General features: G+C 35.2%; 1 protein-coding gene across 1 annotated transcript in view; it reads right to left on the bottom strand.

Moving 5' to 3' along the window:
* Positions 1-182: 182 nt before the first annotated feature.
* LOC111052470 (valine--tRNA ligase) overlaps positions 183-17,544 on the bottom strand; it is a 35,421-nt gene continuing 18,059 nt past the window's right edge. Inside the window, exons 9-18 of the mRNA XM_039430304.1 lie at positions 14,825-15,086; positions 10,439-10,561; positions 9,460-9,567; positions 8,604-8,763; positions 7,178-7,473; positions 5,926-6,123; positions 4,717-4,822; positions 3,191-3,357; positions 2,093-2,242; positions 183-426 (exon numbers count right to left, since the gene is read on the bottom strand). Of these exons, the coding sequence (XP_039286238.1) occupies positions 346-426; positions 2,093-2,242; positions 3,191-3,357; positions 4,717-4,822; positions 5,926-6,123; positions 7,178-7,473; positions 8,604-8,763; positions 9,460-9,567; positions 10,439-10,561; positions 14,825-15,086 (1,651 nt within the window). The 3' untranslated portion in view covers positions 183-345. The remainder of the gene's footprint in view (positions 427-2,092; positions 2,243-3,190; positions 3,358-4,716; positions 4,823-5,925; positions 6,124-7,177; positions 7,474-8,603; positions 8,764-9,459; positions 9,568-10,438; positions 10,562-14,824; positions 15,087-17,544) is intronic.

The following is a 17,544-nucleotide window of genomic DNA, read 5'->3' as shown; positions in this document are numbered from 1 at the left end:
TTTAACACCCATTGCTATCTTTGAAGCAGAATTGTTACTCACGAATTAGTGACAGCAGTGTCGAAATGGTGTGTTACATGGTTAAGACGTGTTTTATGGTGTAAGCACACAATTTACAGCTTTTCAAAGTCTAGAATCCATACTTGTTTGAGTCTGTGAGCATACAAAATCAAATGACAAAGTATTATAATATAATCTTTTTATTCACAAAATTTACAAGTTAACACGAATACGCAAACTGTTAACACTAACCTGAGAATTATTAACAATAATGAACGATACAGAAATCGACGAATAAATAATTACAACTATGTATTTCTACTCAACATGAATCTATAAAAATTATTACGGTTCTACATTTTGGTGCAAAAGTTGTGAGTCGAGTTTCCTTCTGATCTGCAGTAGTTTTTCTTGGAGACCCAGGATCTGAAAAGAAAATACTTGAGTATTGTGGAAGTGGAAAAATTATAATATGAATAAATCATCATTTCTTACTCAGTAAAATCACAAGGTCAATCAACTATCTATTTCCTTCAAAATATCATTCTGATAATATCTGATGATTAGAAAATTCAATTCAACTTGAAGGCCTACGTTTTTATTGATATTACAAGTATTTAAATGAAAATAATTTCTATTCCATGCATATGTTTTCAATACTTTAATCAAACAAATCTGTATTTTTAGATTGAATACTAACTGTTTCTAGACTAGGTACTTGATAAACACAGACAACAGATCCAAATTCAAATTTCATTAAACCTATAATTAAAAAAAAAACACAAAACTTAGAATTGATCAAATTATCATCAATTGAATTAATAACAGTACAAGCGTTCTTATATCAAATACTTCCAATATAAAAAATCCCTCACAGCTTGCCTTTGTCATTATAGCTTTTCTCTTACATTTCTCTTGCCCCCTGTAGGTTGGGGGAGCTTTGAGTCGATCATCGTACTCAAGAATGTGTTGAAAACCAGAATTCACCCACAGTATCCATGCTTGTCGTAGGAGCCGACTAAAATAGACCTCAAGGCAACTCTAGAAGTTGCCTTGCCTTCAAACCCACGGGATCTGCCCCATCAGGGCAGTTTTGGAGGGAAAAAAAGAAAAACCCAAGAGACCAGAGATGGGCGAAACTTCAGGCACAAATGTGGGTCAAGAGGCTGAGTCGAGGGTGGCCGGGCGCCCTAGAGGCAGTTTGGCGTCCCCTCTCTCAGCGGAAGGACCTACAAAAAGGCCAGGAGTGGGACTTAAGTAGGTCACGAGTTTGTGGGTGGAGAGGCCAAAACTCATCACTGCTCAAAGAAGGGCGGCCATTCAGGCAAAACTTCTTGGGAGAGGTGAGGCTTTTGACCCTGCGAGGTTTCGGAGGGGCAAAAGGAAAAAACCCAAAAGACCAGTGATGGGTGATATACCAGGCACAAATGTGGGTCAAGAGGCTGAGTCAAGTGCGCCCTAGAGGCAACTTGGCCGCCCCTTCCTCAGCGGAAGGACTACAAAGAAGGCCAGGAGTGGAACTCACGTAGGTCACGAGGACTAATCAGTCTGAAGAGACTGCCAATCATATCACACTGGATTGCGACAAGGATTGCAACCAGGTGATGAATGGAATGTTAGTATAGGGAAAAACTCCTGGTTCTTGTAAAGGACATAGGTATTGGTTTGCTCAACTAACATACTACTTGGGAACACAATAAGCTTCGGTTGACGTGTGGGGTTCTTTGAACCTTTGGATCCTTGAATCCGTCCCTGTGAAAATGACTTTATAATTCATTTTGTATAATAATAAATACATTTCTCTTAGATTGAAATTGGAATACAGTAACGCAAAAATGTTACTTAAAATGCAATGATGAGCTGTAAATACCTCGACAAAAATGAAAAATGATGTCTACCAGCTCTTTTCTTTCTAAATCATTTCCCAGTGGTTTGGAACTCATCTAAGCCCAGAGGTTACATTCTTGCCTGGTTACCAATAAAATGATAGAAAATCAAAATTTATCACCTTAAGAAATTGATAAAAATAATTATTTTATGGAGAATAAAAATTCGAAATAGTGAAATTATAACGGAATGATCTCACTGTTACCTTTTTCCGGTGACTATCTTGAACGTCGAGTGGTGCCTTCTCTTTGAATGTTTCGTTCTCGACAGTTTCGAGCAATTTGACCAGTGCTTTGTTCAATTTTTTCTCTTGGTTCAATAGTCTCTCGATCTCATCTTCCGATATTTCAAATGTCTGCAATAGTAGAAAATATCTCATAAAGAACAGCAGCAATGAAGAATTGTAATACAATTAAGCAGATAACAACTAAAATTATGTAAAACCACACTCAACTACAATTTTTTTAAACTACATTCAACTACAACTACACTACTTCAGTTTACACTGAATGCAATTACGGTCAAGAATGAAAACCTCAGTTCTCGAAATGAAACATAACGAACAATTCATAATTGCCAAAACATTATCAGAAATATTGAGAACCAACTGTTTTTAAATTGAATGTACTTCTCTTGCAAGATGCAACTGATGTTGGCAGTGAATCTAACAATATGTCATGAATAGAAATCAACTGACAGGACAAAGATTATTTTCATCTTGGTTTCAAGTAAAATTTCAATAGAGAATGTGATATTGTGATAGAAGTTTCTTGTTCGGTTTTGTGTTTGGGAATAAATTGATCAGATAAATTCAAGATTCTGGTTGATATTTTTTTTGGATTTAAATTTGTGTATAAATCAAATTATAATATTTACTTAACCTCTGGACTGCATTTCAAATTTAGGTTGAAAGCAGTTTTGGGCGAATGCCTGTTGTTTACCGCCTAAATTGTATCTATCGTCTATGAATAAATAAAGAGCATCCCACTTCATGAGTAAAATGGAATATGCGCCGTCATGTATACAATTTCAAAAAGTAATTTGTTTAAAATGATAATAATTAGAAATATGTTTCTCTTCACGTTTTGGAATGTCAACACTTTACAGTGAATTGTCTTCACTGAAAATCAGCAAAATTATTCGTACTACATTAAATATGAGAACTGAGTTTATAATTCAGCTTTGCATTTCAAATTCATATATTATACCTTACCCCCAAAATGTGAGAACGAGATATATAGATTTAAATGTATATATTTTTTAATTCCCATTTCAAATTTAAATTGAGGCTTGAATTTCTCACCGGTATCTTCAGATAGACGTGTGTGTGGAAACTGACAGGTTCGCATACAAAATTCTCTTCATTCTTATGCTCTACGAGATCAGTTATGATGTAATCATCATTAATGAAGCTGTTGATGAGTTGGTAGTGTCTTGTCAGAATGTCTCCTTGCTGGCTTTCGATCTCAACTGAAAAATTAATTGAATTTTGAACTGACAGACCAATTTGTACTAGAAATTCAGAATGAGCAGCATGATAATTTTCCAACTTGAAAGGCATAGTAGGCTACATACGAGATTTAGTTTATTCAACTTCATAGTGTAAAAAAAGCTTGATAAGAAATAAATTGATTTACATGTTGAACCTACAGAAATAAATTGTATTTGCTTTAAACAGGCAACAAGCTAAGACTTTTAGGGCCGGTTTCCGAGCTCGGGATTTAGGTAAGTTCTAGACTTTATACAGCTGGAGTCAGAAAATTGGCATTCCGAAACAGGGCGTAGTCGCAGTAAATAGCTGCAGCAGAATAAATCTTAATTTTTCCATTTCTATAATTGAAAACGTTTTTCTTTGACGAAATGAAACATTCCTAAATAATTCAAAATAGCTGAAACTTTACACTATTTTCTCTTCATTTTATTTTGTGTTCAATTTTCTAGTTTTTCGGAATTTAATTTAAACCTGACTTTGACTACGACTACGACTACGTCCCGTTTCGGAATGCCAATTTTCTGACTCCAGCTGTTCAAAGTCTAGAACTTAGCTAAATCCCGAGCTCGGAAACCGGCCCTAAGAAGTTTATACTGTAGAAACATGATGATTTAATGTTGTAAAATATAGAAAAATGATTACACTTATTGCAATCACAATAATTTTTTATTAACATAAGTACATAATTGCTTACACCCTATAGCAATGTGTATGGGATTATTGTGTAGTACACAGTGTTGACACAGAATTGTAATAATTTTTTTCTACAACTCTAAATTAACAGTTTTGGGCAGTTGTAGAAAAAATTTTATATGTAATTCACGCGTAATGCTTCTTTATCGCTCTTGCAAAATTATCACGCTCCGCTTTGCGTCGCGTGATAACTGTTTTGCGCGAGCGATAAAGTCGTGCATTACGCTCTTAATACATAAATAGCTATTGTATGAGTTATCAATGCAGTAAACGATATATGGGTTACCAAATCAACTTGGGAAAATATTCGTACTAGTTTTCATTCTGAGAAATAAAAATGAATGAGTTTGCAAAATCAGGAATTCAACTAGTTGAATGAATTCATTCTTTTAATCTGCTTACACGAACTCTAATTATCACAAAATAATTGCACACTGTATTCTGAATATATTTGATGTGAAAATAAAATGTAAATAATGCATTTAAAATTGAATATTTATACCTACTCAAGAAAAAGATTCGTAATAATCACCCACTTATATTTGGTTGAAGTAGAGTTTGGAGATAGATAAATTATGACTGATGGAAGTTGAAATTAATCTTGTTTCAATGTTGAATGATATTGCCATTATCATGATACTTACCATGAGCAGCCACTTTTTTCACACCATTGGTTTTCTTCATTCTTCGGATAGTTCTGATCACATCCATTGTGAACTCAACTTCCTCCTCTAGGTGAGCATTTCGGAACTGCAAATTCAGGCATTTGATAGAACCAAATAATAAATATAATATGGAATAGTCATCATAATAATAAAACATATGGAGCACAGATCTTTCAAAACTAGATACACCACAGTAAATTCAATTCAATGATGATTGGGGAATATTCACTATGTATATTTTGTCTCTGCTGCTGTATTTACTTATTTTGTGAATCAAGATTATTTGATTTGAAAAAATAAAGTGTTTTTCAAAATACAAGGAGCATTGTTGTCAGGTGTACCTGGACATCTATATGAGATAGAGCGCTCTACCTGGTCTCAGATTGCAGAGTACAAAATTAAGCCCGGAGGGAATTTGAATTATACATTTAAATGGTAACAATTGGAAGATATTGTTAATCAAAAACGGAAATTTATCAAAATTGATTTTTTTTTGAGATTTTCCTTATTATTGAAAAATTGTAACCCAGTACTCATTGAAGATAGAGAGTTCAGAATGATCTTATTTTATAAAGAATTTCATAATCTAAAAAAAGGCTAGAGCGAATTTTTTTCCGATCACAGAATTTGGCGGAAATAGCTGAAAACTGGAAAATGAACCGAAAATACGAGGTTTTTGTGCCAAACTGTATCTAGCACAAGGAAATATTGCATAGAATTATTGGTTCTAGACTTATCTTAGGTATCCAAAAATATATTGAAAAATCAGAACTACAATAAGAATTGCAAACACCAATGTACATAGTGACTGGATGATATGCCATTTTATTGTCTCTTTTCTGTATAGGGCTACTTGTAATATAAATAGAAATAAATCTCAGTACCCTTTTTTGAATTATTTTAAAATAATAAAAAAATGGTACAGAGATTTTTATTTCTATTCATAATAGCTGGACTATACAAGAAAGCAAATAAGAAATAGGAATTATCATCGAAACGAATTCATGAACTAGGCTTCATTGAATGGAATATAAAAATTTGAATCTATTTCATAATAGAATAGAATAAAACAAGGGCTTCAAAGAATTTCAGAGAATAGTATAAAAAAGTTTTTCATAGTGAAATTTAATAGAATAAAAAAAGGGTTTCTATCGAATGAAATGTAAGGAACATAGCGAATTTTCTTACCTGATAATTAGAAGGGTATTGAGCATACATGAGAGTAGTGGGACGTTTGCCTGGTAACTGATAGTTGATCTCTTCACAGAGGAATGGCATTATGGGCGCGAGCAGTTTCAAAGAAGTGTCCAAACAGAACATCAGCGTTGAAATCGCCTTACTGATCTCTTTGTCATCACTTTTACGAAATACTGGTTTGGTCGCTTCCTGCAAATTAAAAATTACGAGTTATTATTAGGAAATTTGTTATGAAGAAAGATCAATGGAAAAAGATCAAACCGATTGTTATCGGATGGGCACGTTAATTTGTCGGTCCCGGCTGAAGTATGACAGTAGTAAGGCCTATTGAGGGCTCAAATGATATACTTAGGCGAGGTGGAACTTACATCAGGAACTCCCCATCAATTACTCCTCATACGAATATTATTATTATTAATGAAAAAGTCCTACTTTGAACAATTTAGTTTATTGAAACTGTAGTTTAAGCTAGTTACTTTAAAAATTATTATTTTTCTTTACATAGTAACTGTAGTTTCAGCTGGTATTTAAAACTCCTTATGTAACATATTATCACAAATTAACAAATCTGTTCAGATTGCTGTACGGTAGATTTGGACTACCCTAATAAAAAAATCAATATTCAACGGGTTAAAGCATATCCATCATACGAGGGAAGTTCAAGAAGTAATGAAACAAATTACTACTCCTCAAAAACGGCTGAATTGATCCACATGAAACATTCAGGACATCAAATTGGCAACATTACGATGACATATGAATACCGTAGTTTAATCTTATTGGCAACCGCAAATTTACTCAGTTGATAATGGCAAGTTTGCTCGAGAATTGCTCTGTATAATAACTTACAAATAACTACTTCTAAAAACGGGCTATTCAGATAGTAAAAAACTTTGGTTACTTCGAAAAATAGACCTAAGCAACAAAATTATCCCTTCCTTTTGATAATTGATGAATATCCTTGGCAAAAAAGTATTTTAGGTTGATCTCAAAACCTCTTTTGCACATGAATTATTTGTTTATTTATTTTGAGATACATATGAGAGCACAATGACTGTGATTGAACAACTAGCCTACTCAGGTTGTCAACTTCATGTCCCGGAAATTTCATATGGATCAATTAAGCCATTTCTGAGGAACAGTAATGTGTTTCATTACTTATTAAACTCCCTTCGTATAAAGCCTCCATCATTATTATAATAATGTGCTTGATTGAATACATAACTGATATGTGAATACTCACCAAATACACATCGCAGAGGAAGGAATGAAAAAACCGCCGGAATGCGGACGTAGTAATATGCAAGTCAGCATTTTCAATGCCTTGGTTCATTTTGTCGACTGCTTCACTCAACCTACTCAAAATCCACTGGTCGATGAGAGACAATGAGTTCAACTCGTAGGGCAATACAGACGCATCCTGCACATCGATATTCAAGTCGGATATCTTATTTAGAGTGTATCGGAAAGCATGCCAAATTTTATTGCAAAAGGAGCGGTTATTCACAAAATCTTGAATGTCGACGTCGATCGCATGTCCTGAAATATACAGAATAATTTACAAATAAGAAATAAAAACCTAATACGGGTATTATGCGGTCTATTCTACTGAATAATTCTACATCTCTAAGTGCCGGTTTTCGAGCTCGGGATTTAGCTAAGTTCTAGACTTTAAACAGCTGAAGTCTGAAAATTGGCTTTCCGAAACGGGGCGTAGTCGTAGTTTACTACGACTAAAGTAGAAAAACTACTAAAAGACTTTTGTCTTCTTTGTCTATTAAAGATGATAATATCTATTTTCTCATTTCTATAATTGGAAACGTTTTTCCTGGACGAAATGAAACATTCCTAAATAATTCAAAATAGCTGAAACTTCAACTAGTTTCTCTTTATTTTATTTTTGGCTCATTTTATAGTTTTTCGAAATTTAATTTAAACGTGGACTATGACTACGCCCAGTTTCGGAAAGTCAATTTTCTGCCTACAGCTGTTTAAAGTCTAGAACTTAGCTAAATCCGAAGCTCGGAAGCTGGCCTTAACAGAGTTCAGTTTATTAAACTAAGATTTTATCTTGAACTTACTTGATGGATGGAACTCGATGCATTGGTTTCACTGTATCAGAAATTTACTATCGTTCAATAACTTCATTATAGTTCATGTTATAATGGCAGTGGAGAAATATAGGAGAACAGCGTTGCCGGTTCTCTGCCATGACATTGCCTTCCATAGAGGATAGCTGATACCGGTATAAATAAATAAATATTATGATGTAATATTAAATGTTCATTCTTGTTTAAAATATTAAATTATATTTTATACGACAAGAAAATATATTTTCAATGATAGATAGTGATGATAACGTTAATTATATTTCTACATTGTTAAAAAATGATCTGGCAACGCAACGTTCACTACCTCCGCATCGGAGGTAGAAAAGGATAGCGCTATCTGCTTTGTCGAATGAAACACCAATACAAGGATAGAAACAACAATGTTAATAAAATACTGTCATTATAACGTGGACAACACTTTAGGTGGATTTTTGACTTGAAAGATATCTACCTATTAGTCAACCTTGAACATTTATCGTAGTTTTTTTTTAATGAAGAGATTTTATCTAAATAAGAAACGATTATAAGATAATTTGGCTATTATATAGAGAGACTCACTGTGTATATTTTGTGCCATTAGCGTGAATCTTAGGGCATCTGTACCACAGTCTGGAACATTGGGAGGGAATGTAGCCTTTTGTCCGTTGATAGCTTTCTTCATTTCTTCCCCCGATATCAGTCCACACTTATAGTTTTTCTCCACTTCTTTGTGCAAGTCCTAGAACAGGCAGCAATATTAGATAAAATAGAATAGAATATACAATACAATAATTTTTAATGTAATATCCAATCCATATTATTTAATGATGACCAAGATATGCTATTCTACATCAGAAAACACTTACACTCTCAAAGATAAATCACAATCTTTAAAATTTAATGCTTCGTGTAATCAATACATATAAAATTTAGTTAAATTAATTCATATTTCATTAAAAAATGTGATATCATGAAAATGACAATACTAGTAATAGGCTATTATTGTATTTGTGTATGTACTGCATATATTGCCTTTTTTCTTTGGGGCTACTCTTGTATGTAAATAAAAATATATATCTAAATACCCTTTTTAAGATGTTGTCAATTTAATTATTTAAATTTATTATTTATTACAATTTATTAGCAAAGCTAATAAAATTTATTTATTTTCCAATCACTTGATAATGGCATCAAATAGCCGAAACATGTTGTGACTAAATAATTTTAAAAAGGGTACTTGGATTTCTATTTTTATTCATGTATTTGTACGATATATTGTATATCATGAGTGTTCAGAATTGCATTGTATTGATTATTGTGTTTTATGACAAGACTGTTGACATCTAATCACTTGCTGTTTTTCAAGGAATACATCAAGTTAATACTTGAATTACCAAAGCAAACTGCTCTGTTGAAATAGATTAATTCCTGTTACCTCTAATGTCACGCCCTTGATGATATTCTCTGGGTATATCACATTGCCCAGACTCTTGGACATTTTCCTGCCTTCATTATCGCATATAATTCCATGTAGTAGTATTTTCTGAAAAAGAAATAGCCATAGATTTGAAAAGCATTACGGTATGTCAAAAACTTTGGTTTCGTAATAAAAGGTTTACTCAGTCATTCAAATTAATGACGATGAGACCGTGGGCTGACTAGACGATACTTCATAAAAAGATTTACAAGATAACAAGAACAAATATAAAATAATAAAATAAAAGTACTAAAAAAATGAATAAAGAAGTACAAAGACCGATAAATAATTAGTGTGTAATACAGATAGAAATCACAATATTATAGAATTCAAAACTATCAAATCACACAATAGTTTACAAAACTTATCGACAGAACGAGTATCAAGAAAACATTGTTTTGTAGATCTTGAATTTTAATTTAGTAGCAATAAGTGAATAGTAACAATTTATGTATTGGATGAAATACAATATGCAGACAAGAAAGAACAGGAAATTTCTCAAAATCTCTATTTTCTCATTTTTCTCATGAATAGACCAAGACCAGCTAGTCAGGTAATGTCCAAATTTATAATCCCACCAAATGATTAATCTTGAAAATGAAAAATTAATTTTAATTTGGATAGATTGATAAGATACTCGAAGGCAAACAAAACAAACTTAAACTATACAGGGTTAAAAAAACTTGATTTTAGCAAAAAATGGCCAGTTTCAATACTACTCATTAGCTTGATTCATAATTGTTATTTCAAACAGTGAATGATAATTCTGTAGAACAAATACATTTGTAAAATGCGGTGCATTACAATGATTCATAATTATTATTATTTCAAACAGTGAATGATAATTCTGTAGAACAAATATATTATTGTAAAATGCGGTGCATTACAATTAGCGTATGCATTATGAGATTCTATTTGAATTAGTTGACGGGCTTACTTTGAAAGGCAGTTGTCCAGTTAGCTGTTGTCCCAGCATGGTCATGCGAGCAACCCAGAAGAACAGAATATCGTGACCTGTCACCATCAAGCTTAGAGGGTAGAATTTCGAAAAATCTTCAGTCTGAAACAAATGAAAGACATTTTACTATTTATGAAACAATTGATTATTAGGAGAAAGTACGACGAATCACAATCCATCATTCAGTGGATTGACTATATGGTCGTTTACTACAATATTTGATGAACACAAAACCCATACTTCAAAATTATTTAGGAGTAATGTTTTTTAACAAGCTTAACTGTTTTTTTCTAACCTGGGAAAGTGAACATCCAATACCAACGGCCAAGGTCTATAAAAACCTATTTATAGACTTTGCCAAGGGCTTTACTTCAATAGCCATAGCCACCTCTAATACAGTACAAGGCCATGGCCTACGATATTGCAACGTCACAGTGTAGGCCTACAATTTAATACATGATTGGTGAAAAAGGTTTAAAAATACACCAGCTGATCTTTTTCACCAATCATGTATTAGATTTTAGGCCTACACTGTGACGTTGCAATATCGTAGGCCAGGGCCTTTTATTAGAGGTGGGTATGACAATAGCGTCCAATCGGATTTCATAACCTAACAATTAAGCCTAAAAACCGCCGTTTTAAATGTCGTTTAACAAAAATAGCTCGATAACGGACCGAAAACTGCTGTTATCTGCTGGCATCTGTTAATTTTGAATGATGACTTATCGAATACAGAGATTAACAAATAACTTGACTAAAGCTGCGTTTACACCAAAGTTATTAGCAACATGATTGAAGATTCTATTAGATTGAACATAACTTATCATACACATGATGAACATATGTGTTTGTCAAGTTCCGTTCAATCTAATAGAATCTATAAGGATTGAGTTACTAACATTTTGTTAATAACTTTGGTGTAAACGCAGCTTAATGCCCGATTTTAACAAGTTCGGTCAAGACAGTTCGCCAACGCAAAAATAAAAATATCTCATCCGCGAAATTTACAAAATGACGGATAGCCAAGCTGTAAAGTATAAAAACGACCTAAGAAATGAAGAAACCTTAAAGGTTTGAAAGGTGAAAGGGTAGGTTAGTTAGGTTTTTGCTTTTAAATGGCAAAATGCTTGTATTATTCAAATGCTTTGATAATTGTAAAGTAGACACAGATAGCTTGCATGTCAGAACATGTTGGCGTTACATAGTTTGGCCAACGCTTTACAGCGAGTGAACTGAACATATGATTTCTAAGGTGATAGCTTCTATCGATGATTGCAGTGCACTCATATAAAACTCGGGACACATAATATAACCGCACCGAGCCAGTGCCGAGTTACGTCCGCGACACGGTGATGGTGGTAGGAGAACACACATATCCGTGCGACAGCCGAGCGGCAGCAGTGTCTCAGTTCTGTAGTGCTATTGTGGTCTCAGAAACTATGCTCAACAGAGATCTGGAAAATTTGGCAGAATACTTCAAGGCATGGCACCTGAAACCCAACCCAACCAAGACAGTAACAACAGCTTTTCATCTCAGTAATCGGGATGCAGGGAGAAGGCTAAATATTGTTTTCTGTGGAGAGAGACTGACACATCGGGAAGCTCCCCGATACCTAGGTGTGCGACTTGATAGGTCTCTAACATACCACCATCACTTGGAGGGTGTAAGAGACAAGTTAAAGACCAGAAACAATATTATAAGCAAACTGGCTGGAACAACCTGGGGTTGCAATGTGGGAACGCTGCGAACATCCAGTCTTGCCTCCTGGTGTACAGTGTGGCTGAATACTGTTAACAGGGTTGTCTCAAGGAATGAGTTGCCAATAGCTAAGGAGCTAAATAATGCACCAGCAAGACGGCTACAATCTAGGAGGTATCTGAGATGATCAGAATGGTCAGGATATTGAAACAATTTGGAAGGCAAGGTGGTCCTCCTCATCAGTAAAGAATAAACACCTAATTGAGGATCCAAATGTACAGGTGCCAGGGACACTGCTTGGCCGCCGGCAGTGGTGCTGTTTGAACAGGTTCCGGACATCTACTGGAAGATGCGCCCAGTCTCTTGCCTTATGGGGCTTTACACCTGACCCATACTGTGAATGTGGCGAGATACAGACAATGGAGCACTTGGTTTCGAACTGCCCTCTGTTCCCATGTGAGGGAGGATTGCAGAAGGTGCATGCGGCAAGTGATATGGGGCTTAAATGGATTGAAGGAGTATTACAGAGAATTGACATTTGAGGCAGACCCATAGAGACCATTCCAAAATATGCAGTAATACTGCATATAGCATACTGTCCTTCAATGCAATTTTTGTTTTGTGCTTTTTAAATTATGACAAACCACTTCTGACGCTTCCACATGCTGGCCCATAAAGCATAAGCTTATATTATATATACTGTGGTATGATATTTGAATATGTTAACTATTGTTGATAATATAACACTATTAAAACTTGTTACATCCTATTTATATTTATATTTTTCAATTTTAAACTAATTACCTGTGAACACATAAGATGAGAATCATAGTGCTGGTATAATATATTACTTTTTGTGTAGTTGAGAAGTTGATATTGTGGTAATTATTCATATTGAATGAAAAAGACTAAGAAATTGTCAAAAAACCACTGATTTATATATAACCACTGATATAAATCAGTGGTTTTTTGACAATTTCTTAGTCTTTTTCATTCAATATAATATATTATTTCGGTACATAACAATACCACAATCAGTCATGTATCGTAAATATGATATATCAGCAATAAAATTGTAATCTTCCGCCTTATGTATCTAAACGTATTTAGTTTTAAATTTAAAATTCAAGACACAGTCACGGGTTTCTTATTTTATACTTTTTGTTGTTTATTTTATTATTTATTATATTATGTCTATTATACCTTTGGCTCAACTTATTATTTGGTTCTACTTTTACTTTTGGTTTAACTTGTTTTTCCGTTCAACCATATTTCTCATCACTTTGTACAAAACTGGAAAATTCCGTATCTCTTCAATCAGTTTTTCACTCTCAATGTTACACGAGCTCGCACCGTCTCCGTCAAAAAGTAAACTGAACTAGATGGTGACGGCGCGGGCAACAAACACGGTGACGGTGCTGACGCGGTGCGGTGGTATGTGTCCCTACACGTTTGGAAGCATTAGTTTTCTCACTCGCCGTAGTACGTCCGTCACTCGGCCGTGCCGCGGCTCGGGCTCGGTGCGGATATGTGTGTCCCGGCCATGAAGCGTACCCGGTTTGACAATGTTCGAATATCTTGACCGAACTTGGGAAACCGGGCACTAGGCCCATAATTATGTACAATCTAGGTTTGAACGAAGATTGATCAGATGTTTGTTTGAACCCGCAATGCAAAACATTATAATAAATGTGACCATTCATGTAAACCTAGTTTAACGTTACATGTAGATGGTGAATGTAGATGGTTCCATTTCAATCACCATTCTATTGCCTAAACTTCGCCCACATCACTTTTAATGTTGTACATATTCGTGTCCCATTCCAGCTAGTGCCGGGTATGAACAATGCCTCTCCATCTTCTTTGGTCTTCCCACCAACGTTCGTCCTCAACCTGTCGCCATCTGTATCCTCTCTTCTCCACTTCGTTGACCACTGCGTCGTTGCGATCGTCCTGTTGGTCTCTTTCCTTCAATCCTCATCTCTTTGGCAGCCGATCCTCTCCCATTCTCTTCACGTGTTCAAACCAGCGTAGTCTCATGCTTTCCATCTTTCCCATTATGCTTTCCATGTTCAGTTCTCTTCTTATCACCTCATTCCTAACTCAGTCTCTACGTGTCTTTCCCTTTATTGCACTGAGGAACCTCATTTCTCCTGCTTGTATTTTACTCCATTCTCTCTCTGTCATCGTCCATGTCTCAGTGCCATACAACATGATAGGGACATATACATCTTATACATCATAATCTTTACCTTTTCTGGTATTTTTCCATCCCAAATTGAATGTTCAACTGTTTGATAAAACATTTCCTCCCTTTTGCAATCTTCTTATTATCTCATATTTTATTTCAACATTATCTGCAATTTCACTGCCCAAATACCTAAAACTCTTAACATTTTTCAAAGGTTCTCCATTCAATTCAATATTCCCATCCATTCCAAAGACCATTACTTCACTCTTTTCCCTGCTTATTTTCAGACCATATTTCTCCATAACACTGCTCCAAGCATCCAACTTTAATGTTGTAAATTACTAAAAGGAGGATTTATCTATCATTCATTCTACCACTTAAAACTTGCACAAGTAGTGTAAAAATCATAAGTCTGTATGCAGAGGATTCAATGGCACTTATCTGCAATTTAAACTACATCCTATTAATGTTATACCTTTTGCGGCCAGCCAAACGCAGCCAAGGGGAATATTCCTGACGAGAACCAGGTGTCGAGCACATCGGCGTCTTGTCTCACCGCCACATCGGCTCCACCCACTTGCAAGATGGCCGCCGCCTGCGCAGTGGCCTCCTCAATGGAGTGCGCGGCCACCCACACTGGGCCGCTCTCACCACCCCCCTTCACCCCCTCTGCAGTGGATGCCTGGTAGATGGGCAGTCGGTGGCCCCACCACAGCTGTCGTGACACACACCAGTCTCTGAACACATCGACAAATTAAAAAATGTATCAATATTTCAAAATAAACAAATAATATGATGTATTTCTACTCAAAAGTAGATTATAAGACACATTATAAGGGTGGCTACTAACGGTAGAACATGCATGATACACATGAAGTCATCACAGCGACAGGTTTTGAGCAACATTTTTGAGGTTAGGTTTTTGAATCTCCGGTTATTTTGTTGTTCATTTTTTCTTCGCTGCTCTATTTGAGGTTAAACTACTTTTCTATAATTATAATTTGTAATTTTCCAGTGATTTATTTAATGTTGTTGTTTATTCATTTTATGTTAGAAGCCTCTCGCTGATGACAAAACACGCATGCATGATAAATATGTGTGTGCATGCATGTTTACGAGTATTATTCATGTTCTACCGCTAGTGGCCAGCCTTCGATACATTTTTTTGGTCATTACTATAGCTATAGTGAGGTCCACGTTATAATGGCAGTGTAGGAAGATAGGAGAAAAGGGTTGGCAGATCTCAGCCTTGCCGCCCAAACAGCTGATACTGGTATATCTGATGAATTTAACTGTTCATTATTGTTGAAAATAGTTAATCTTATTTTATTTGTCAAGAAAATATATTTTTGAAAGATGTAATAATAAATTTTTATTATTGAGATTAAATATTTTGTTAACTAGTTGAATTTTGTCAATAATTGTTGATAAGCGATGTGGAACATCGCAATGCGTGAAAGAGATGACGCCATCTGCTTTGTTGAACGATAGACAAGGATAGCAACACCATTGCAAATCACACACTGCCATTAAAACGTGGACCTCACTATATCTAGTCCAACGACTAATGAGCTATTTTTTCCTTTCCTAACATACCACTAAAAAATGAAACGGTGAATTTCTCTTTACAAACTCTTAGTGCTATTGCTAAATTAATATGTAAACTTATTGACTGCACTAGAAGCTAGATTCCAATCACCGCTCTGCTCTTTCACTGGACACTACTTGAACCAAACTCTACAATAGTTCAAACGATGAAAGAACATAATATAGGTTTTTATTTCATCACTGTGTTGAAAAGTGAAAAGAGGACATAACCCTACAGTGGCGCTTCGTGGATTTTTGAACTTGTAGGAGTCAAAAAGTATAAGTAGGGCTACAACCCCCCTCCCCAGTATAGTCGCAATGGAAAAGATCACATTGACTTTTTCTGCCATAGACAAATTCAAATGTATGGATGCTGGCATATAAAGGTGCGTACAAATATACGTGCCGCGAACATGAGCAATTCACTTTTAATCAGCTGATTATATCTGTATTTTTACAGAAACTGTAAGATATATAGTTATAAAAAGCTTGGCATCAGCTGATTAAAAGCTATTGCTCATGTTCGCGGCGCTTATATCTGTACGCACCTTTAGGCCTACATAAACACAACATGCAAGTTCACAACTCAAAATGATAAGTTACTCACATCATGGTCTACTTTTAATTTAATTCGATTCGTCGATCCTTCTTTGAAGCAAACATTTTGGTGACAGAGTCGTAGAATTTTGCTTCCGTCATCAATTTCTTGAAATACTGTTTTTCAATACACAGGGAAGCTAGTCCATTGAGTCGATTTTGATGGTTGAATTCCTAGTGTTTTTTTTATGCGTTTAAGAGCCGAAAAGGTACGTTCGGCAGAAGCACTTTGTAGCTGGGATAGTGAGCACTAGATGAATTAGTCTGCTTTTTCAATAAAAAAAAGGTAAATTCGTATGGCTTTTGTTGGTGGGGAGTCCCTTGCGGGAAGGTCCCACTGCCTGAATATATAATTTAAGCCGTCAATGGGCCTTACGACTGTCATACTTGAGCCGGGACCGACAGTTTAACGTGCCCATCCGATAATACGGGAGTGATCTGGTTAAAAAACTTTTGGTTATGAGAGGGATTGAACCCGGGATCTCTGTGCTGCTACGCAAGCACTCTATTCACTAGACCACGGATCACTCCTGCTTTTTCAATGAATGTCCCTGTTAAATAATTGTCCACTAAATAGTCATTCAATTTAGAAATGCAGTTAATGAAGGAAGAAGAGGAGTAAATCACGACAACTCAGCCTCCAAACTATTTACATTGAAATATTGTCCGTGTCCTTATGGAGACTTCATTAGGTCTTGCAGAAAGTTGAAACATTGTCAGCAAGTCAATCGATTGGATCAAATATCGATTATTTCGTTTCGATAATCCATGTGGTTGAGGAGCTACTTACGAAGGACCTTATTCAATCATTCATATACGAGTAGTTCCTTCCGCGTCCACTTAGCATGCAGCGCAGCGCTAGTGTCGAATTGTAGGAATAGATTAGACTTCCTACAACGCTACAAGCCTTCTTATGTTGCAAAACCTTACTGCTCTGTATCTTTCAATTCCGTATTTTCTATAATATCTTGATATGTATTCGCATGCTTCTATAACCTATAGATACACTAT

The sequence above is a fragment of the Nilaparvata lugens genome, chromosome 6, assembly GCF_014356525.2.
Source record: "Nilaparvata lugens isolate BPH chromosome 6, ASM1435652v1, whole genome shotgun sequence".
Taxonomy (NCBI): domain Eukaryota; kingdom Metazoa; phylum Arthropoda; class Insecta; order Hemiptera; family Delphacidae; genus Nilaparvata; species Nilaparvata lugens.
The sequence above is the reverse complement of the archived record's forward strand: the minus strand, read 5'-3'. Positions and strand labels throughout refer to the sequence as shown.